General features: G+C 40.9%; 1 protein-coding gene and 1 pseudogene across 9 annotated transcripts; one reads left to right on the plus strand and one right to left on the minus strand.

The window, feature by feature from the left end:
* Positions 1-275: 275 nt before the first annotated feature.
* Positions 276-23,371, minus strand: RAD52 (RAD52 homolog, DNA repair protein). Of its 9 annotated transcripts, none has more exons than XM_043965413.1 (14): positions 23,270-23,340; positions 19,448-19,543; positions 18,374-18,448; positions 17,311-17,415; positions 14,808-14,909; positions 13,451-13,544; positions 13,238-13,305; positions 12,342-12,460; positions 11,960-12,035; positions 8,383-8,579; positions 8,035-8,237; positions 4,965-5,042; positions 3,453-3,629; positions 276-2,760 (listed from the first exon to the last, which is right to left on the minus strand). In XM_043965413.1, the coding sequence occupies exons 4-14, from the start codon at positions 17,395-17,397 to the stop codon at positions 2,699-2,701; spliced, it is 1,263 nt and encodes a 420-aa protein (XP_043821348.1). In that variant the 5' UTR covers positions 17,398-17,415; positions 18,374-18,448; positions 19,448-19,543; positions 23,270-23,340; the 3' UTR covers positions 276-2,698. The 9 variants fall into 9 exon arrangements, with proteins under 9 accessions (XP_043821348.1, XP_043821346.1, XP_043821350.1 ...); XM_043965411.1 differs by having other exon boundaries at positions 19,448-19,723; positions 23,270-23,303; XM_043965415.1 differs by having other exon boundaries at positions 23,257-23,286.
* On the plus strand, positions 18,428-21,496 carry LOC122728913 (annotated as a pseudogene).

Here is a 23,371-nt window from a genome sequence, read left to right on the forward strand (position 1 = left end):
TTTTTTTCTTTTTTTCAATTTTGAGAAAAAAGCCTTGCCTAAAATGGAGAGGATTGGGGGGAAGATAGGGTAAGGATGGAATAAAAGAGATCCCAATAACTGGGAGATGAGCCATCTAATAGGACAGAAATAAGAGAGGTGACAACATTCTGCCAGAAGAACTGGGCAGCCAAAATGCAGCACATAGTTATTTAACTATTTTGATTTAAAAGTTTGAGGGGCTTTTCACTTACAAAAACATTTACCAGGTTAAACATTTACCAAGAACTGGTTTTTATTTGCTATTGATTTCCCACCTGTGGATGAAATAACTGAAATCTAGAGGAATAAACTAATGCTACTGAACTGTTTAAATTATTTTGTGTTAATAGTACACTTTGAGTATCTTTTTCCACATTTAAAAAAAACTGTTTCTTAATTACAAATGTTTTCTTTACATTATTTAACAATGTACACTGTAAAAAAAAAATAAAATGAATTCAAACCTTGGGGGTTTCTGAGCAGCCGTTAATTGTACATTTTGCACTAACTGGCCGTTGCGCTTCTTGTAAGATTGCGCTTTGCGCTGCAGTTTGTTACCTTTGTAGACTTATTTAATGAAACCATTCAAATAAACCAAACTTGCTTTTGTTGAGCTGTGGGGGTTTCATTTGCAGCCTTTTTTCCCAGTTTGCCAGAGCCCTGGTGGCCTAAGTCCTAAGGCTCCTAGCTAACAAACAATATGCTTACACCAATTTGAGCACTTGGATCAACTACATTAGAGATACCAGTTTTCCTTTTTTCCTTTCAGAAATAAGTCGTGAGCATGTAAACAAAGTGACAAAAGAAAGCTTATCTATGGAGAGGAAAGTCAAGAGTAACAGGACAGAACTCTCATCAAAATGCCACCATTGGGGATGGGAAAATGATGAGGATAATCTCCATGTCCTAGCTTTCCAAAAGATGAGTATATTTCACTGTGCAAACAAACATCATGTCTTGGCTAACAGTATATTGCTGTATGACAGCCAAATGGGAAATACAGTCCAAGAAAGTATCTCCACAATCTTTCTCCAATGGAACAGATGGAGGCAACATCCTCACACATAGCTGCATATAAAGGGGCCTTGCCATATTAAATGAACAAGCCTACAATCAATATTGTAGAGGGATAAAAATATCTAAATAATTAAGATGATACTGCATGATAAGCATATATTTTTTAAAAACTCGTGCAGGGTCAAGCTCTCTCCCGTAACACCAACTATGTGCTAGGCAGTAGGGATATTAAAAGTCCCTATCCTCAAGGAACTTAGAATTGGGGGGTGGGGGGTTAGGGTGGAGGGAGAAGAATGGGAAAGCATGCACAAAGGTTGATTTGTGCCAGGAAAAAACACCATAATCCTCATTCGCAATTATATAGCACACTGAAGTTTGCAAAAAACACATTATCTGACTTCATCCTCAAAATGAACCTATGAGCTAGGTGGCTCATAGGCAAGCTATCCCTTAATGGTTCTCACTTAAGGTACAGTTGAGTGTTGTGAATGATTTGAAGGATCGGCCTCTTCAATGGAAGACAGGGACACAAAAGTAATAGTTCTAGCAATGACAGTCAAGTACAGACTCCTGGTGAATGTCAAGTTTTAAAAGTAGATTAACACAATAACTCCGGAGATGGGGAGTGGAGGTTTTAGTAGTGGTTGCTGAACCACCTTGTGACAATTCCCTTGCTCTATAGGAGGCAACTGTGCTCTCTGGCAAGATCCAAGGATATCAGTCTGTAACCCTTCTGCACAGATTATGCTTCTGGGTATTTGGTCTTCAAGGTGTTAAAAGAAATAAATGCAGGCTGTGGGTGCCATAAAGAGGTGATAATCTCAAATGAAGAAAAGAGAATGGCCTAAGGGGAGCAGATGTATTAAGCAGCAAAGTCAGGTTATCTTAGCTCTCCATATGTTTTACCCTCTAGTTGTATCCAACTGGCTTTTTTTTTGTTTTTTTAGTGAGGCAACTGGGGTTAAGTGACTTGCCCAGGGTCACACAGCTAATAAGTGTTAAGTGTCTGAGGCCAGATTTGAACTCAGGTCCTCCTGAATCTAAGGCCGGCACTCTATCCACTGCACCACCTAGCTGCTCCCCAATTGGCTCTTAATTGAGGAAATGTGCTTACTGATGGAAAATAGGTACTGCTAGAAGCTGCCAACTAGCAACTCAAAACCTACATTTTATTAACAAATTAATTTAAGAAGGGCAAAGACTCAGAGACCAATAACAAAAGGAGAGGCATTTACCTTCTAAGCACCACTTGTCTCTGCTAGTCTTAACCAAACATGGTTCCATTTACAAATTGACAGAGCTCTGATTGACTGGCATTCCATCCACAGCACTTGGGTTCTAAAAAGGTTGATGACTTCCTCCTAAATTTCATCTGCAGTGTATTGAGAAGACAGGCACTGAGATCTGCTTGATTTAAAAAATGTATCAAGACTCAAGATGGTACCTAAAAAGTATCACTTTGGGAAAAAGCTTTGACTAAAGTCTGATAAGTCCAAGGGAGAAAGACTTGTGTCACCGGGAGAGAATTGTAGGGAATTTAACAAACTCTAATTGCAACCTCAGAGCCATGAAGGAGGTAAAGTGTTCTTCTGCACAGACACCTTCTAGTATTTTCCTAGGTCCATATACAGCCCAGAATCTTAAGCGTTCCAGGCCCCAGTTAATGGGAATCCAATTTTCGTTTCTTCAGGTCCTGACTCTTCCTGTAAGAGCTACAATTCCCTGTGGAAAATTAAAAGAAATTGATCAAATGTTGTGGTCTGAAAAGAATATGTTAAATACACAGCATAAACAAACAGTCAGCACTACTTCATCAGCACTTCCCATTAGCACTACTCTGGCTCTAAGCTAAATGAACAGAATTCTATACATTAGCTTCATACCCAACCAGTTATACTCAAGTGGTCAAAGGATAACAACAGTGACTGTATGCAGAACCCTGTGTTAGAGAAGATTCAAAGTTTAGATAGGAGTTTCATGAAGCAGAGTGCTGTAGGGGAAGGAGATGCCAATTCAATTAAGCATCCACAGATGCTAAGACACAAAGCCAAATATTAAAGTTGCTCTCAAGGAGCTTACATTCTATGAAAAGAAACAGCTATAAATGCAATATTAAATGGTAAGCGTGCATCAGTGGCACAAAGACAAAAGTCAAACATCCCCTGCCTCAAGAGGATTGAATTCTATCAAGGAACATAAGAGGCAGAGCAATGTAAACAAATTGGCTGCACCTTGGCCCCTAAGGAAGGGTAGGTCTGGCCCAAACCAGAACCCTAGTCAAACAAATCAAAGCAACATTCCCTTCCTCTCTTGTGCTGCTGTTTCTACTCCGGATTGGCATGAAATGCCCCTCTGTCTTTGCTAAACACAGGACTAAATCCTGGACCTTCCCTATTCTGCAAGCTCTCCAGTACCTGACAAAGTGGACCTCTGGTGACTCGGCTCAGGAGGCATCTTGCCCCAGGTTGTCATGTGATTCTTTAAGCCAGGAGTGGCTGGAGGGTCGGATGAACTGGGACCTGAGCCCGGCACAGGCTTGACAGCATTGATGTCTTCTGCATCCAAAGGGACATCCCACATTTCAGGGTTATCTGTAGAAACACAAAGATCACAACAAAATACAGGTGTTTTTTTCGGGGTTTATTTATTTTTTCCATTACATGTAAAGATAGTTCTCAACTTTTGTTTATACAAGCTTTCCAATTTCAGATTTTTCTCCCTCCCTCCCCCAAAATACAGTTTTACAGCCCTTTGGGCACAGTTCCAAATTGTTCTCCAGAACAGCTGAATCAGTTCACAACTCCCCCAACACTGCATTAGTGTCCCTACTTTTCTACCTCCCCTCCAGCATTTGTCATTTTCCTTTTCTGTCATGTTACCCAATTGGAAAGGGATGAGGTAGTACCTCAGAGTTGTTTTAATATGTACTTCTCTAATAGTGATTGAGAGCATTTTTTTCATGACTATGGATAGCTTTGATTTCTTCTTCTGAAAACTGCCTGTCTATATCCTATACCATTTATTAATTAGGGAATAGCTCTTAGTTTCATAAATTTAGCTTAGTTCCATATATATATGAAATGAAGTCTTATCAGAGAAACTTATTGTAATTTTTTTCCAATTTCCTGCTTTCCTCCTAATTTTAGTTGCATTAGTTTTGTTTGTGCAAAACCTTTTTTAATTCTTCATTTAATGTAATTGAGATTATCCAGTTTTTACTTCCTGTGATCCTATCTTGTTTGGTCATAAAATCTTCCCTTATCCATAGATCTGACATGTAATTTTTTTCCATGCTCTTCTAATTTTCTTATATCACCCTTTATGTCTAAATAACATACCCATTTTGACCTTATCTTGGTTTATGATGTGAGATATTGATCTATGTTTCTGCCAAACTTCTTTTTCCTCTATCTAAACCAATTTCCATTCTTATTTCTTTACTTTCTTTAGTTTTGGCCAGAATTATGATTTCCGTAGTATAGAGAATTCTTCAGGAGGAAACTCTCAACCAAAGGAGAACTCAGATGTCAGACATATATGGTATGTCAGAATCAGGACTTGAATTTCCGTTGTGGTCTTCCAGATTCTAAGAACTAGTTTTTATCTGTCCCATATATATCTGCAACTAAGCTAACTTTTCCATTAAGTGGTGAATATATGAATGCCTGCCTTTGAAAACCGGGATTCCTGTACATCCATCATCTGAGGCTCCCCATTTTCCTCTCCTAAGGCATTTCCAAAAGTCACTAAAAACAAAGATTTGTGAAAGTCTTACAGAAGAACAGTCTTTACCAAAAGCCCAAGTAAAATTACTTGAATGTAAGAAGTGCTTAATAAACATCCACTGATTGCTGATTCACTCCCCTTGCCCATCCACATTCTGAAAATCACAATAAGTCTCTTCACAACAGGATTTAGCTACTGACCTTCAAAGAATTCCTGAGTGAGTGGGCCTGGGGTAGCAGTCACAGGAGTACTGTGCTTCAGGGGAGGGACTCCAAGTTCTTTGAATGAAAGAGAAAAAGCCAAGTCTACAGTCAGAGCTAGAAAGGATCTCTGCAATTAGGATCCTACCTCTAATCTAGTAGCCTGACTAAAAACAGGTTCAGAGAAGTGGGTTATTAAGCTATTTAATGATCACAGATCACAAGCCCAGTTCTTTGACTGCTAGTCCATTCTTTCTCAAGTCTGCAGTCAATAGTCTTGTTTATTCCCATCACAAAAGGGAAACAATCAAGTCATATCATCAGCAATAAAATGAGAAAGAATTTTAGAGCAGAAAGAGACTTCAGAAGGAAAGCTGCTTCTACTTCCTTATGCCCCTGAAATACAATTTGAGTCTTAAGGAGAAAAACCCAAATCTGGAGCTCAAATATGGAGTACAAAGAACTCATAGAAAACTGAGCTAAGGATCAGCTGCTATGGGACAAGTTGAATCCTTTATTATTCTTCTGCCTCAACTTTATCCATATCCAAATTAGTTTCTAAATTCTCATGAATTTTACTTCCATATGGCTTTTATCTGTCCCCTTCTTTCCACAAATACAGTCATCACCCTCTTCATCACCTCTCACTTGGACTATTTATTAATAGCCATAAATATATATATTCATAATTAGTCTCCCTGCTTTCCAGCTCTTCCTTTTCCAAACACTTGTCAGTGTTTAATAAATGTGATACCAGATTTCATCTGGAGATGACAATGCAATCGGCAGAAAGTCAACACTATCCTCTCCACACCCTGTACTATTACTGTGAGATTCTTTTCATATTGAAGACCATTGAGTGAAAAAAGGCATCCCCAAATCCCAGAAAAAATTTCTGGATGCTGTGTGGAAGAAAAAAAGTCTTGACTCCTGCAAAGGACAATGTCTTAGGATTTCAATGTCTTCAGATGAGATTCTTTTCAAATACAGGATGAACTAAATAGTTTCTGAGATCTCTTCCAACTCTGAGAATCCAGTGCTTCCTTCCTAACATCCTTTCCCCTAAACCTTGTAGTTTAATTAAACCTAGTTTTGCAATGATCAAACAAATCAAAACATGATTTTATGTGACGATACCTTCATTTCCTAACATTCCTTTGTATGGCCATAGCTTCCTACCATTCATTCCATCTCTATTTACCCCTTGTATTCTTCACCCTCAAAGTGACCTCTTATTCCTCTGCCCTTCATACTTTCTCAGACCATTACCCCTGACTTGACTTTTCTTCCTTACCAATCTGAAATACTAGGAATTAACCAAATCAACTCTACACTACCATCACCTCTCAAATCCCTCATGTCATCCTTGCTTGTCCTATCAATGCTCATCTTTTGCCAAACCCCAATTTTGATTTACTCCCGCCATCTGTATTCTCAGCTCCTGCTCACAGGCTGAGTGGAGTTGGACTGTGCTAATAAGGTACACTAAAAATCCATGTTATGAATTCAACTGGGCCCTCACTATAGAAAAACGCTTTGAATAATAAACCTTCTCTTCTCAAGCCTTCCCAACCCTTACACTGAGGACCTTGCCTCTTATTTTCCTGAAAAAACGTAAGCTATTCAATATCAGCTCCATCTTCTCCTCCTCCTGTCATCCACAGTTCTGTTCCTTTCCCCCAGTCTCTGATGATGGGGTAGTCCTTCTCCTTGCCAAGGCCAACATGTCTATACATGCCCTTGATTCTATTCTCTTCATTTCTGCTACAGCAGAAATCATCATCAATCATTCCTCCTCTCTCATCTTCAACCTTTTCCTACTTACTAGTGCCTTCTCTTCTGTCTACAAACATGGCCATCCTTAAAAATTCTTTAGTAGACCCTATCACCCCTCAAGTTACCAGTCACTGAAGTGATATTCCAAAGCACAAGTCTGACAATGTTACTGCCCCACCCTCCTCAATAAATTCCTGTGGCTCCTTATTGCCTCCAAGATCAAATACAAAATGCTCTGCCATTCAAAGCCCCCTCCTACCTTTCCAGTCTTCTTATGCCTTAGTCTGTGATTTATTCCTTCAATCTAAGGACACTGGCCTCCATCTCTCAACTGTGGACATTTTCTCCGAGCGCCCTCCACACCTAGAAAACTCTCCCTCCTCTGCTCAGACTACTGACCTTCCTGGCTTCCTTTTAAATCCCTACTAAAATCCCACCTTCTACAGGAAATCTTCCCCAACCTCTCTTGATTACAGAGCCTTCCCTCTGTTAGTTATTTCCTATTTATTCTGTAGATAGTTTGTTTGTATATATGTGTTTGCATGCTGTCTTCCCCATTCAATTGTGAGCTTTTTACCTTCTTGTAACCCTGGCACTTGGCAGTTTCTGGCACATAGTATGTCCTTAATAAATGGTTATTGATTGATTCTTGTTCTACTAGAAACAGCTGCCAACACTCCTTTCCTCTCTGACTCCCTCTTTCTCAACTGTTTGCAGTCTGGCTTCCAAATGAAACTGTCCTCTCCAACATTACTGATAATCTCTTCATTACCAGAGCCGATGCTACTTTCTCAGCCTCCTATTTGATCTGCATATTCCTAGACTCTCTCCTCTCTGGGTTCTCACAACACTCTCTCCTGATTCTCCCCCGAAACTGCCTGACTGCTCCTGAGGCTCCTCTGCTGGCTCCTCATCCATCTCACACTTGCCAGCTGTGGATGGTCCCCGAAGGCCTGTGCCCATGCCTGTGCCCATGCCCGTGCCCGGAATGCACCCTGCCTTTTCCCCTCTGCCTCAGGGTACCCCTCCTTCAAGACACAGCTCAAGTACAACCTTCCACATGAAGCCTTTACTTATCCCTCCAATTTTATTTGTATTGATTCCCTTTATATTTATCCTGCATATACTTATATATGTGCTTTTTGTTCCCCCATAAAAAAGTATCGATCCCCCTTCTGAGTAGTAACTGTTTGCCTCCTAGCCTTTGTACCCCCTAGTCATGAGACTCGGACCACAGGAGGCCCTTAAGAAATGATCCCTGGAAGAGATGAGGCCTCCCCTCATCCCTGGGCACCTCCTCTCTTTGTCCCCAAGGCCATTGCTTCTGGCTTTTCTGATCTACTGTGACTCTGAAATTCCCCTGAAGGAGCCGCTATCTGATCCTGCTGCTGTTGCTGTTGCTGCTTCTCCATCTGCTCCCGGAACTCCTGCTGCAACTGCTTTTGCCGAAGCTTCCGCTGGTATGTGGCATCCCCCTCCAAGGATGAGGTGTTTCTGCTTTAGAAAGAAGAAGAGACAGAAGGAACAAGCCCATTTCTCTATTACATAGTGTCTAAAAGAGTTCTGGTGGCAGGAGCTGGAAGCTCCCTAGTATGAGCAAAGGGACAGAGGAAGAAAGATGAGGGAGTCGAGGGTCCCCTACCATGAGCCACTTCCTGGCTCGCCCTCTGCCACGATGACAGGAGCATCTGTGCAGCCTGGTCCACAAGGGGACATCACCTCCTTCACCTGTGGGGGTGCAGGAACCATGTTCTTTAGGCAGCTTCGATATCTTGTCTGCTCTACAGAGGGCTCAAAGTCCTGTCTTTTGATATTGGCTAAGTCCAGTTGAGATGGGAGCTATTGAAAAAAAGCAAAAAACATGACAACTGAAATTTTACTATCCTCTGTACTATATTCCTTCTAATTCCTGAGAAAGTTAAAGCAACTCGAGCAAGGGTTTCATCATAGTTTTTGTTAAGGACCTGAGATTTCCTTTCAAGATTTATCATCTGTTTCTCCTCCTGTTGCCATTAACAAAGTACATACTAAACAACACTCTACCTAAGCTCCCTAGCATCACCCCCCAGCACCTTCTCTGCTTCTACTCACACACCTTCCTTGGGAAGGAAGTCAAACAACCCTGTCTATAGGGATCACTACAAAGTCAAGTTTCCTAACTGCAACTGGGCATGGCAACGCATTCATCTTTCCCTGGCTGACTTGAACACTACAAATGCCAGCTGTTTCAAACCTCCTCTGATCAAGCCCATGCTACTCTCCCCTGTTCTCAAACCTTGCCTCCTATTTTATTAAGAAAGACAAGGCCAGGGGGCAGCTAGGTGGCGCAGTGGATAAAGCACCAGCCCTGAATTCAGAAGTACCTGAGTTCAAATCCGGCCTCAGACACTTGACACTTACTTGCTGTGTGACCCTGGGCAAGTCACTTAACCCCACTGCCCCGCAAAAAAAAAAAAGAAAAGAAAAGAAAGACAAGGCCAGGAGCAGATAGGTGGCTCAGTGGATAAAGCATCGGCCCTGGAATCAGGAGGACCTGATTTCAAATCTGGCCTCAGATACTTGACACTTATTAGCTGTGTGACCCTGGGAAAGTCACTTAACCCTCATTGCCCTGCCAAAAAAAAAAGAAAGAAAGAAAGAAAGAAAGAAAGAAAGAAAGAAAGAAAGAAAGAAAGAAAGAAAGAAAGAAAGAAAGAAAAACAAGGCCTCTGGGCAAGAGGTCCTTCATCTTCCTGACTCTATACTCAATAATTCCTTCTCATCCTCAGTCATCCTCATCTCTCCCAAAGTCTCCCAAGAAAAGCAGGTCTTTCTCCTTGCCAAGCATAAACCCTTTATTTGTACATTTGGTCCCAAATGCTCCCCCATCTTCTGACAACTTGTCCCAATAATCATTCACTCTCCCTCTTTCTTACCTTCAATCATTTCCTATCTACTACTGGCTCCTCAGAGATGACTCCATCATCTTCTCAAACTAAACCCTTTTACTGCCAAATTACTACTAGAAATAGTAGTCTACTCTGCCTTTATTTCTTCACTACCCGATCAATTTTTAAACCCTTGCAATCTGGCTTCTGACCCCACCACTCAACTAAATCTGTTCCCTGAAATGTTACTGATTATCTGTCAAATGCTTAGTCTTTTGATGGCTTTTCTCAATCTTCAACCTCTCTGCCTCTCTGTAGCTTTGGACACTAGCAAGCACCTCTTCCTCCTGAATATTGTCTCCTCCCTTGGCTTATGTAAGATGACTTTCTTCAAAAGCTCCTACCTGTCTGACCATTCTTTTGCAGTCTCCCTTGCTAGACCGTTATCTATCGTCTGATCCCTAAGTATGGGTGATGTCGGGTCATCCTCTTCCTCTTTCTATACTCTCTTCCCAGGTGCTCATTTGTTCTTATAGGTTCAATTATCATCTCAATGCAAATGACTTCTAAATGTATATATCCAAATGTAATCACTTTCCTGATTCTAATCCGACATCACCAGCAACCAAGCAGATTTTTTGATGATCTCTCAATATGTGTCAAACTCATTATCTTTCCTCCTAAAACCACAGGGATACTTCCAGACTTCCCTAGTTTTGTCAAGGTTCATGACGCAAGTTACCCAAGTTTACAACCTGAGTCGTCCTTGACTCTTCTTTCTCTCTCACCTCCATCATATCCAATCTACTGCCAATTTTTATCAATTCAACCTGCATAATATTTCTTAGTGTCTCCTCTTGTCTTTATTCAATGATAACACTAATTCAGGTCCTCATCACATCTTACCTGGTCTCCCTGCTTCTTGTCTCTCTCCTCTCTAATCCATCCTCCACAGAACTTCCAAGATAATCTTCTAAAGGCATAGGTTTCATCATGTCACTCCCTCGCTCAATAACTCTCAGTGGTTTTCTATCGCCTCTAGGATAAAAATACAAATCCTCAACCTGGCATTGATAGGCCCTGTACAGTCTGGTTCCAACTCACCTTTCCAGCCTTATTTCATAGCATTCCTATTTACTAATGTTACGTTTGCACCAAACCATATTACTATATTACTAGGTATTCCTGTAATTTAACATTTCATCTCGAGGATCAATCGGACTAGCTAGCTGCTAGGTCTCTCCCAGGTTATGTGACCCCAATTTCTATTCACATTCTTACATGTAGTCTCCCATACTTCAAACATACTTCCTCCTCCTATCTACTTTTCACAATCCCTCTTCCTTTAAGGTTTAGCTCAGGTGCCCCCTCCTCAAATTACCTTGCATTTACTTGCCTGTGTACCTTTTATATACATACCCTAGTAGAATGGATTCTTAAGGGAAGAAATTATCTCATTTTCAGTCTTTCTTTCCATAGCACCTAGCATAGTAAATGCTTAATAAATAGTTGTTGAACATCTTCCTTGATAGAAACATAGTAGGACAAAGATGGGCCAAATAATTAGAGGCCATTACTATTCTGGCTAATTCAAAGCAATCAAGAAGTACTTTTTCTTCAATTAACTGTAACTTGAAGAATATTCATCCTGAAATAGAATGTAATTAATTTCTTAGTGCTGTCCCTGTCCAACTGAGCACCATGATTTATTCATTAAACTCTTGGATATAAAATGTCCTGTCAAAGAATTATTTTAACTTCATGACACGAAAACCCTTTTCTCTACTTTAGTAGTGTTTATAGTTAGTATGGCACAAATCCAAACTGGTCATCTCAAAAAATTCTCCTCTCTAGTCCTGCTCTCTACTTTCTTCCTTCTTAATCTTCCCACCACTCAATATCTGTCCTGTTACATATCATTCAGAAAGCAAAGGGAGCTTGTCTCTGGTGAAGACAATCTGTTAAAAATAAAATATGGGGCAGGGGGCAGCTAGGTGGCGCAGTGGATAAAGCACCAGCCATGGAGTCAGGAGGACCTGAGTTCAAATCCGACCTCAGACTTGACTTACTAGCTGTGTGACCCTGGGCAAGTCATTTAACCCCAATTGTCTCACAAAAAAGGAAAAAAGGAAAATAAGATCTGGGGCTGCTGAAGGATTCCTTTGGGTTTCCTCTTCTTCCACCATTACCATGGTTAAGAATGTTCTTTGTAAAGATCTCCCTTCTTAGTTTTCTCAACAATTGGTTTTGGACCTTCCCCAATAATATTGGGTCATAAATCTGAATTTGCCACGACAGGCTAAATGATGTCCATTTTCCCCTTTCCTGTCCACAGCATAATATCTCACACACCTGTCGTGGAAGCTTGTCTAAAGATTTCAGATAGTCCTTGTCCAAGATACAATTCCCGAGAGCATTCCCAAAACACCTGGAAATAAAAAGAAAAGTGGGGCAGGTTAGGAAGGTCACTTTTAAATAGGAATAATCACAGTGTTTCTCTCACAAGCACCCTATGAGGAAGGTAATGCAAGTATTCATAACTCCATTTGCAGATAAGTGATTCTTAATTCCAGCAGATTTCACCTAGACCCCATAAAGTCTACTGTCAGGGACCCATTCTACATTTTCTAACACAGGGCCCATTATCCAGAGGCCTCTAATTCCATGATGTTATTCAGCTCTGAAGGCAGGTGTTAGAACTAAGCCATCTTTGACCTAAGCCCATCTGGCTTACCTGAGTGCTCGCTTCAGTCCATCTGTCACTGCCTCCTTTCTTGCCTTCTCCAAAGATAAGGCCTTTGACTTCAGGCCCTCACTAACACCATAACCCACATCTTCATGATATGAACCATCCTGGGTTGGAGGAGTTAAAACATAAGAGACTGCATACTACCCTCTAGGCCACAAAGCTGTTCTTGTTCTAAGGAACACTGGCCTGCACACAACCCAAAACTTCAGAACTAGCCTGTTATCAAACAACCAGGACCAGTCTAGGAATTCTGCAAGATGCTGTGGGATTTTAATCATGGGTAATAATCCAGAGATCTTTCCACTGATTCCAACCCAACCCACAAAGTTCATGCAGGTGGCACTTCCTTCACTTTTTTTTTTTTTTGGTGAGGTAATTGGGATTAAGTGACTTGCCCAGGGTCACACAGCTAGTAAGTGTCAAGGGTCTGAGGTCAGATTTGAGCTCAGGTCCTCCTGAATCCAGGGCCAGTGCTCTATCCACCGCACCACCTAGCTGCCCCCACTTTTATTTTTGTTTTTTTTTTGTTTTGTTTGTGGGGCAATGGGGGTTAAGTGACTTGCCCAGGGTCACAGAGCTAGTAAGTGTCAAGTGCCTGAGGCCAGATTTGAACTCAGGTACCCCTGAATCCAGGGCCGGTGCTTTATCCACTGCGCCACCTACCTGCCCCCTTTCTTGTTTTGTTTTGGGGGTTTTTTTGTCCACTTTTATTTTTAAATGACTGATATTTATATCACACTTTAAGGTTTACAAAACATTTTATTTCATTTGATCTTTGTAACAACCCTGTGAGGTAAATATTATTATCCCCATTTATGGAAGAGGCTACTGAGACTGAGAGAGGTTAAGTAACCCACCCATAGTCACAAAACTTCCCTCACCTTTAGCTGGACCCTCACAAATGCACAGACCCCCACGTAGAATCTGCCATTATTGAGGTCAACAAAATCTGAGAATAAGAAGTAGACAGAGTTACACAAAACACCAGACTAGGTCCCACTTTGCATCCACACTCAGCCATTCTAGAAGCTTGCAAACTTCAGAATAGGAAGAAGTATGAACCAGAGGCCTTCGCTACTAAGAAACACACTCACCCACATTTTGCTGTGTGATAGAATGAGCCCAGCCATTGTAACCAAACATTTCATTGGCCAGACTGATGACCCTATGACCTTCAATGTAACAGACCTGAGGGCAGAAAAAAACTTGATGAAAATCAATATAAACTAAATTAAACCTAAAAGCTAACTCCTGAACATTCCAGACAGGGCTGCCTGATCTGAAGTAGTCAAAATGAATGGTTTTCCAGAGTGGCAGTGAAAATACTAACAGCAATCTCCAAAAAGTGGTATGCAGTATATCATGGCAAGGAGATAGCCCTGAGTTCTTGAAGGCTTTGCCTCTGCAATAGATGTGTCAACTGAGGGCCAATCTAATTAAATCTGGAAATATTTAGCCTCAGGATGCTGGTAGTTTTAGTCACACCAACTCATGAGGACTATCTTCTAAGCTGCAGAAGGGTAATGATCTCAATCTGTGGACAGAATGCCCACCACAGATGAAAATACACATCTTTTCAAATCCTGCTTTCCCTTGCTCCTTCAAAGTTGCTGTGGCCAAGGAGTATCATCACCTGGTACACAACCTTCTTGTAATGAATCTCCAAATTCAGCTAGGATTTTAGAGAAGATATATTCAAAGCCTCTTTTAGCTTACTAGCCTTCAAAATCAACAACCAGGATACTACCCCTGTATATCTGTGTAATCCACACCTGGGATTCTGTTCATTTGGCTCTTCCTTCCTACAACACAGACTGAAACCCCTCTATGACTTCGTAAATGGTCTTCAGAAAGTACTGCACTCTCTTTCCATTTCAGTTAGGATGGCCCTCAGATGACAGACAAAGGTTCTCGTCAGGTCCACAGTTCATTCTGCTTTGAGAACAAGGGTTACATGCTAGCTATAATAAGGCAATAGACTAGGACTGTCACGTAAGACACTGGTATAGGGAGGGGAGGGCGGTGAGAAATAAAACAAAGGTACACAGATTAGAAGTCTCCTCTGATCCTCACAATAACCTTGGGGTGGAAGGTGGGGGATGGGGAGAGGCAGAAATAAGAAAATAGAAGAGGTCACATATCCTCCGACTGCCAGTATGGTATGTCTTCCAAAAGAATTAACAAAGCCAGAAGACAAATTCAATATCAGAAGTTAAAGTAGATAGTAAATCATAAGGGGAGATGAAACAGGAAGAAATTAAGAGACGTCTCAGGAGTCACAAGCCCCTTTTTCTGAGGGACTGGAAAATATCTATGATGAGAAGAAAAGTGGTCATCTGGGCCTATCTGGACACAGAAGGCATTGGAAAAGCAGGAGGAGCTTCTGGGAGCCCATGTTCTTTCTTCTAAGGCCAAAAAGATGACAGACTTCAAGACATGACTTTCTTTTACCTTCTGGCCACCCCCAGCTTGTCGGCTACTGATGTATTCTGGACCCAGCCTTTGTCTCAGAGCATTCTGGATGGCCTGGTACTCATCTGCTGTGTACTGGTACTGAAAATGTAGAGCAGGTAAATTAAATTAACTTTTTTAGTATTCCCACCATCACTCATATCTCCAATGCACTGCTTTTAAGCAAAAAAGAAGAGAACTAAGACCTTGAACTTCAGAGATGTAAAAAATACACTCTGAAAAATAAAGGCGAAAAATCTGGAGTTCTTTCTTTCCACTGCACACATTTTTTTTTCCCTTCCCTTCCATAATTTTACTTCCCACCCAAAAACTTCATTCAATTCATTCATTCTTCATAAGTTCCTTGAAGACATGTGCAAGCCCCTGTTAGGCAGTATGAAAGAAGAGAAAATGTAGTTTCTGCCCTCAAGAAAAAGACAACCACCACCACCTCATATTTATATAGCAATTACTATGTGCCATGCACTTTACTAAGTGCTTTTTACAAATATCGCCTCATTTGACCCTCACAATAACCGTGGGAAGTAGGTGCTATTATCATCCCCATTCTACAGATAAGGAAACTGGGGCAAACAGCCTAAGGGACTTTCCCAGGATCAAATAGCTAGTAAATGTCTGAGGCTGGATTTGAACACAGGTCTTCCTGACTCCCCTGGCACACTAATGCACTACCTACTAACTACTTCATTAAATATGTAAGTACCATAAGTGAGACACCAAAAAAAAACCCAAAAACACAACATAAAGGGACTTCAGAGAAGGAAGAGATAGATGATTTCCAACACAGTGCTAATATTTGACCTAAGCATTGAAAGACAGAATGAACTCAGGAAGGGTGAAGTACAGGGAAGGGAAGGGTGAGTATAAAGAATGGTATGACTATAGTGACAGGTATGAGAAAATGAGGGGTGAGTTGGAGGAACAGAACAATCCAATATGACTAGAATTACAGAATAACAGAATAGTGCTATACATGTGCCAGGTCATTAACATACTTGGATACAGTCTGGATTTTATTCCACAAGCATGAGAAGTCACTAAAGATGTTGAGACAAGGGAGTAAAAGAACCAAAGCTATAATTAAAAAAAAAAAAAGGAGACAGAGTTGAGGAAGTAAAAGCCCAGTTTTCTTATTTTTTTATACCTCTTCCCTGATGACTTTCAATTCACGCTATTCAAACAGACTAGCTGCCCAAAGATTATAACTATGACAATGAGGCAAAGAGAAGATGACCTTGCATCTTCCCTCTCTTGATATGACTCCATCTTCAGCATGAATTAAGCAGGCACATCCACTACCATCTATATAGGCTTTAACCCTCATCCTCAAACCCTTGCTTAGACTTTCATAAAACATTCTAATTGGGGGCAACTAGGTGGCGCAGTGGATAGAGCACCGGCCCTAGAGTCAGGAGGACCCGAGTTCAAATCCAGCCTTAGACACTTGATACTTACTGGCTGTGTGACCCTGGGCAAGTCAATTAGCCCCAATTGCCTCACAAAAAAAAACAAAACAAAAAAACATTCTAATTACCAGCCTCCTCTCCTCATGGTCACAAAGTTGTAAGATGCTGCAAACTCATACCTATGAATTATAACACTCTTTCCTTCACTCTCCTTGTATGGACTATTATTGCATTGTACTTTGCAAGTTTGAGGTGAAGCATAACTGCCCTTGCTACTGATGTTGTTCTTGTCCTTCATTCTCTTTTTTTGGGGGGGAGGGGGGGGCAGGGCAATGAGGGTTAAGTGACTTGCCCAGGGTCACACAGCTAGTGTCAAGTGTCTGAGGCCAGATTTGAACTCAGGTAGTCCTGTATCCAGGGCCGGTGCTTTATCCACTGTGCCACCTAGCTGCCCCCTTGTCCTTCATTCTCAAAGAGAACCGTAACATCAGAAGGTGATGATATCACGATTTGCACTGAATTGGATTTAAGTGAGGGTAGGTTGTATAAGGTTACCAACCTCTCTCCTCCATAGCATCTGGGTCCAGTAGCAAGATATACATCAGGACTACTGTAGACAGCCTGGATGTTTAAGGCAATTGGGGTTAAGTGACTTGCCCAGGATCACACAGCTAGTAAGTGTCTGAGGTGACATTTGAACTCAGGTCCTCCCAACTCCAGGGCCAATGTTCTATCCACTGCACCACCTAGCTGCCCTGCAAAATAGGTAGATAGGTAAACAGATAGATAGATAGATAGACAGACAGACAGAAAGACAGACAGATAGATAGATATAGATAGAATGGTTAGGAATTTTTTTTTACATTCAGATTTTCTCTGTAGGCTAACTGAGCTTTCCTGTCTTAATCTTTAACATCAATAACATTTTACTGAATTACTAAAGTTTTTACTAAATTTTATTATGAAATGTGGGCTACAGACCCAGGTAACTACTAGTCTTGGTCACTATAAAGTTCTATTCCCAATCAGCCTCAAGGATGCATAAAGACCCCAACAGGAGTAACCCAAAGACTCACCTGTCCAAAACACAACACAGAACTTCCACTGGGGGTGCCAGGAAAGCTGTCATGGCTTTTACAGCTTGCTCCCTGATTCTCAGGCATGCTGATTCTGGTTTCTTACTAGGGAGCAATGGTATAATACAAACATCTCAATAAAAACTAAAGAAAGGGGAAAAAAAATTAGAAAACCAGGCAAAATACCTTCCTGTCCTTTTGCATCCATTTTGCATTATCCATTTATCCATCAGTTCTCTACCAAACCATGGTTCATAACTCTAAGGCTAATTCAGAAGTCAGACTCTACCAAGGAGTCAAGGGTTCTCTGGATTTTGCTTCTACCTTTCACTTTAAATATTATGTACCTAAAGGAAAGAAAAGGTCTCTGTAGAAGATAAGACTTGTATCAAATCCTGATCTGAAGAGCAAATTTTAGCCCTTTAAAACAAAGCTGTTACTTAACTGCCTGAATAACACATTTCTTATTTACCACAATGCCTCAGGCCATAGACAACTGTAGACCACTCTCCTATTCTTGACCTAAAACTACTGAGGGGGTGATCTTGAGCCCTAATACCTACTGCCTTGATAGAGAGGACTACTGACAACTGGTACATGATGCTGAATTTAGTATCAGTTATCACTGCTCTATCCACTGGCTTTATTTAACTGTTTATCTTTGCTAAAGTAGAGGTTCAGCTGAATAGAGTATTATTAAGAACCAGTCAATCAGGCCTTGCATCAAGATTGCATGAACAGGAAAGAACAACCCAATTCCCACACATGCTCTAGAAAACAAGCAAGATTTGTAACAATTAAGAAATAAAAAGGCATCCAAAGGGAAGTCTGCAGGAACCATAAGGGCTGAGACAAAATAGCCAAAAGAGGAAATTTGGCATTCCAAGTAAATTGCCTGAGTATTGCAGCCAGGAAGCTAGAGGGCAGTCAAGAACTTGACAGAACCCAAAGGAAGACCAGTTCTTCACTAAGGAAGCTCCAATGGAGGTTGAGCACCCTCTAGACTCTGGGCTTCATGCCTGGGATATGCAGACTAGAACCTGAAAAGTGACAAAGTTCTTACCAAGAGATCAGTGGTAGGTTCACACTCTCCACAAGTTAATATGAACTTCAACTGATGGCCTTGAAGAGCTCAGTCCTAGGTAAAGGAAAGCCAGGGACAGTCTTAGTGCAGAGCAGACGGTAGTGGAAAGGAAAGCTAGCAGCAGATCTCAGAATATACAGAACAGAACCAAACCAGGGCCCACCAACCTATCTGAGTGTGCAGTTTCACAGAACCACAGAATCTTAGAATTAGAAGGAGTCTCAGCAATCACCTAGTTCAATTTCCACACACTTCCTCCACAAGCAGACCATTTCATTTTGGCACAGGCTTAATCATTAGTAAGTTCTTCCTTATTAAGTACCAACATTTAATTTAAATCAGAGAAGAGCTTGGGATAATTAAGAGCACTATGCATCTTCTCAAATATAATCCAATTCACTGCTCATCTGAAGTACCAATTCAAAATTAGTCCTAATAGACTAAATAAATGTACTGCAATACAACTGCTTATGTTTTTTTTTAATTACTTGGTTTTTCCTGTATAGATTACCAGGAAAATCTCATTTTTGTGGCTGTGGATCTCATTGAACAGGGTTCCGTGGCTCCAAGTAATTGGCATCAAGTTATCCACAACCAAAAACATCTGGAGAACCTATTGCTAAAAAAAGCCCATTTCAATTGGACTTTGTGTAGGACATTTTTCATGCGGATAGCAAACGTATTTCCCCAGTTTTTACCTCAAATGACTGGTAATTAGTTTCATTAAATAACTTTCTAGTTGCAAGTAATAAGAAATTTTGTATGGTCTTAAAGTATGAATGGGAGACAACTTGCTATATGTCCTTAAGGTATTTTTTTCTTTTATTACCAAATCAAATGCTTTTTTTGGTAAACAAACAATAACCACAGTGGGATCATTAAGTCTTGACATATATATTGCTATGAAAATGTGATTTGATATAGAAAGTAATTTGTGAAGGCAAGCCAGTTTCCTTTTCATTTTCATCAAAGACAATAACCATGATTCTCATAAAGATTTTAGACAAAAAATTAGGCATTTGAACTGATGGTTAATGATGTCACTTCAATTACCTTTTTTGATATATTCTTGGGAAATCTTCACCCCTTTGAGATTGTTAGGATTGTTTTCGTTCTTTGTATTATTATCTCCGGCACTTAAGATAGTCCCTGGTATATAATAAGACCTTTAAAAATGCTTGTTGGCTGATTATTAGATATCTTGAAGATAAAACACTGAATTCAGACTGAGAAATATTTTTTTTGACATAGTCAATGCAGAAACTTATTTTGTTTGACAATACATATTTATTACAAGAGTTTTCTTTTTCTTTTCTTTTCTTCCTCTTTCTTTCTTTCCATTGCGGGTGGGGGAGAGAAAATAGATTTTTATTCATTAAAAAATGTACCTCTATGTAAATTGACTCCCAGATCAGTTCCCATCTTACCCACGCTTCAGACCCACATTACTAACTGCCCACATGAACATTTAAACTAAATGTCCCAGAGACATCACAAACTGCACTGCTCTTCTCCCCCTGCCAACCTACCTTTCTTCCAAACTTCCTTATCTCTGAAGGTATCATCAATTCCTGAGTCTCCCTCACCCTATATATCAGTTGTCAAATCTTTCTACCTCAACAACATTCTTCTCCTCTCCTTCTCTCTACCCACAGTCACCACTTTATTTCAGGCTCTCAATACCTTTTGCCCCGACTACTGAAACAGCTTCCTAATTGGTCTTCAGGCATCAAGTCTCTCCCTACTCCAATCCCTCCTCCATACAGCTGCCAAAGTGATTGTCCTTAAACATAGGTCTAACCCATCTCACATCCCTACTCAATAACGCCCAGTTGCTTCCTACTGCCTAAAAGAAAATAATTTAGAATTGATAGAAAAGTCATGTCCTTAGATCTACTGATCACAGTACTGGGCCTATACTTGAGACAGAAAGGACTCAAGTGTGACAAAATATTTATAGCAGCATTTTTTAATGGTAACAAAAACTAAAAGCAAAGTGTGTGCCAAGTTAAGAAAATGGTAGTACAAACAGTGGTAGAAAAAATGTAATAAATAGTATCATACAATAAGAAGTCATGAATCTGAAATATTCATAAATGTGAGAAAACAGATGAACCCTGGCAGAGTGAAATAATCAGAACTAAAACAATATGTATAATCACTACCATAATATAGACAAAAAGAACATTAAAGGGAAGACAAACTCAGAGTAACTGTAATAAATAATCTTGGTCCTAGAGAATAGACAATGAAAGTTATCTTCCTCTTCCTGAGACAGAGTGGAAAAGTATAGTCAGAATGTTACATATGCTGTCAGATACAGTCATCTTATTTGGTTGTTTTTACTTAACTATCTTTCTTTACTGCAACGGAGGGTTCAATTCTGGGGATGGTGGACATATATGCAGGAATGACAATGACATAAAAATAAAATACATAAATAACATTGATTTTTTTTAAAGTTAATATACGGGTGGCGCAGTGGATAGAGCACCGGCCCTGGAGTCAGGAGTACCTGAGTTCAAATCCGGCCTCTGACATTTGACACTTACTAGCTGTGTGACCCTGGGCAGGTCACTTAACTGCAATTGCCTCACAAAAAAAAAAAAATAGTTAATATACCGGCGTGCTTCCTCTTCGTTCGGCCCTACCGGAGGCAGCGGCTGCGGGGCCGGGGCCTGGGGCGGAGCTGGGCTGGACGAGCGTCCTCTGGGTTGGGATGAGCTGCGGCTTCGCAGACTCAGGACAGCACCACCAGCGGAACCAAGGCCAGCACAATGGTAGCACTTGGACTGACGATTGCTGCAGCAGGATTTGCACGCCGATGTGTTTTGCAAACAATGAAGCATATGGAGCCTCAAGTGAAGTCTGCCCAAATGTGCCTTCAGTGGTGGCTATTATAGAGGCGGATTTGAACCCAAAATGACAAAGCAAGAATGGGCACTCATATTGGGAGTAAGCCCTACAGCCAATAAGGGGAAAATTAGAGATGCTCACTGACGAATCATGCTTTTAAACCACCCAGACAAGGGAGGATCTCCTTATGAAGCAGCCAAAATCAATGAAGCTAAAGATTTATTAGAAAGTCAAGCTAAGAAGTAAAATTAATACACAGATAATGCTAAATTTATATATACATTGATTACTTTATGTATAGGAGTCCTGATGTTTTATAACTTCATAAAAGCTGTAATATTTCTTTTTTTTAAAATTTAATATATGTTTTAAGGGGCAGCTAGGTGGCGCAGTGGATAAAGCACTGGTCCTGGATTCGGGAGGACATGAGTTCAAATATGACCTCAGATACTTGACATGTACTAGCTGTATGGCCTTGGGCAAGTTATTTACCCTCACTGCCCCCCCCCCCAAAAAAGTTAATATACCTTTTAAAATTTTTGTAAGTGTCAGACGTTTACTGTTTCATATTGTATAAGTTTTTTTATGTTTGAATGTTGATGGTTACTAAATTATGACATGGCTTTCTACAAAATAATCTATTTTTTAAATGTATATAAGAAACCTGGGGGCTTGGAATTCAGACCTTGTAATAATCAGCTGTTACTTAAACGTTAAGTTTAATTTTTTTTAATTAAGTGAGGCAATTGGAGTTAAGTGACTTGCCCAGGGTCACACAGCTAGTTAAGTGTTAAGTGTCTGAGGCCGAATTTGAACTCAGGTACTCCTGACTCCAGGGCGGGTGCTCTACCCACTGCGCCACCTAGCTGCCCCTAAACGTTAAGTCTAAAATAACTATGACTTAATGTCTCTTCTAAAAGGAGCTACTAAATGAAAATTTCAGATTCTTCTTCACAACTTCACCCATACAAGTTTCAAAACTTAATGTCTGAAAGGAAAAGTGACTTCCATAGTCATATTAAGCAGTGGCCAGGCACAGCTACTTAGGGACAGAACTAATAACATTAGCAAGCATTTATATAATCCCTTATGGTCACAATGAGTCTAGGAGGTAGATTCTGTCATTATTCCCATTTTAGAAAGGAAGAAACTGAAACAAAAAAAGGTTAAACGACTTGTCAAGCAAGACAGCTAGGATCTGAGGAAGGATTCAAACTCAGATCTTCCTGACTCCCAAGTCTTGCTCTCCAGAGACCCTCAAGTCTCTTGGCTTGCAATCCAAGTGTATTGCAACTGCACCAATTATCACAGATACACTCTAACACTGCCCCTATTGCTAATCTATAATATCGTGCTATAATATGCTAAGATGCTTATAATAGGTATAATGTTATTAATAACACTGATAAGTTAATGATAGCAACGTTATCATACCTCATGTGCACAGGAAGAAAGGTGGTGTAAATTTTTGAGAGCTAAATCCACATCTTGAAACTCTACCTCACAAACATCTTTTATGAGAGTCTCTGCTCCAGATTATTTCCTGCTTTTTTTTTAACTTAAGGAGCTTTTAATTTTCATTGCACCTTAAGATCATAATTATGGAACTGGAAGGGGCCTTAGGTCACCAAGTCCAAACTCCTCACTTTACAGATGAGGTGAAGCGCCTCGGCCACGGTCACACCGCTAGTGTCTGAGGTGGGCTCCTGACTCCAGAGTCGGAACCAACCCAGAACGGTGGCCCCCTCCAGCGCCCGGAGGGCTTGAGAGGTCGGCCCGGCAGGGCTGCAAGGACGCCAGTTAAATTCCGCTCTCGGAACTCGCCCATGGCCGGGATGCTGAGGCAGGTGAGACTAGTAAATGGCGCGCCCATCTTGGGGTAGGGACATCCCGGGGACCCACCCCCTGGCCCCCACAGCCCCCCGCCCCAACCCACCCACCCACTCTCCGCTCCGATGAGCTCCCCCGCTCCCGCACACACCCGGACGCAACACAGTCCACTTTACCTGAGTCACTCACCCGCCTCCAGGATAAACCGAACTCCGCAGCCAATAGTAACCTCCCAGATGTCCAGTGCATGCAGGGAGAACAGTTTCCGGCTAATCGGAAACGAGGAAGTTA

Source organism: Dromiciops gliroides, chromosome 5 (genome assembly GCF_019393635.1).
Source record: "Dromiciops gliroides isolate mDroGli1 chromosome 5, mDroGli1.pri, whole genome shotgun sequence".
Classification (NCBI taxonomy): domain Eukaryota; kingdom Metazoa; phylum Chordata; class Mammalia; order Microbiotheria; family Microbiotheriidae; genus Dromiciops; species Dromiciops gliroides.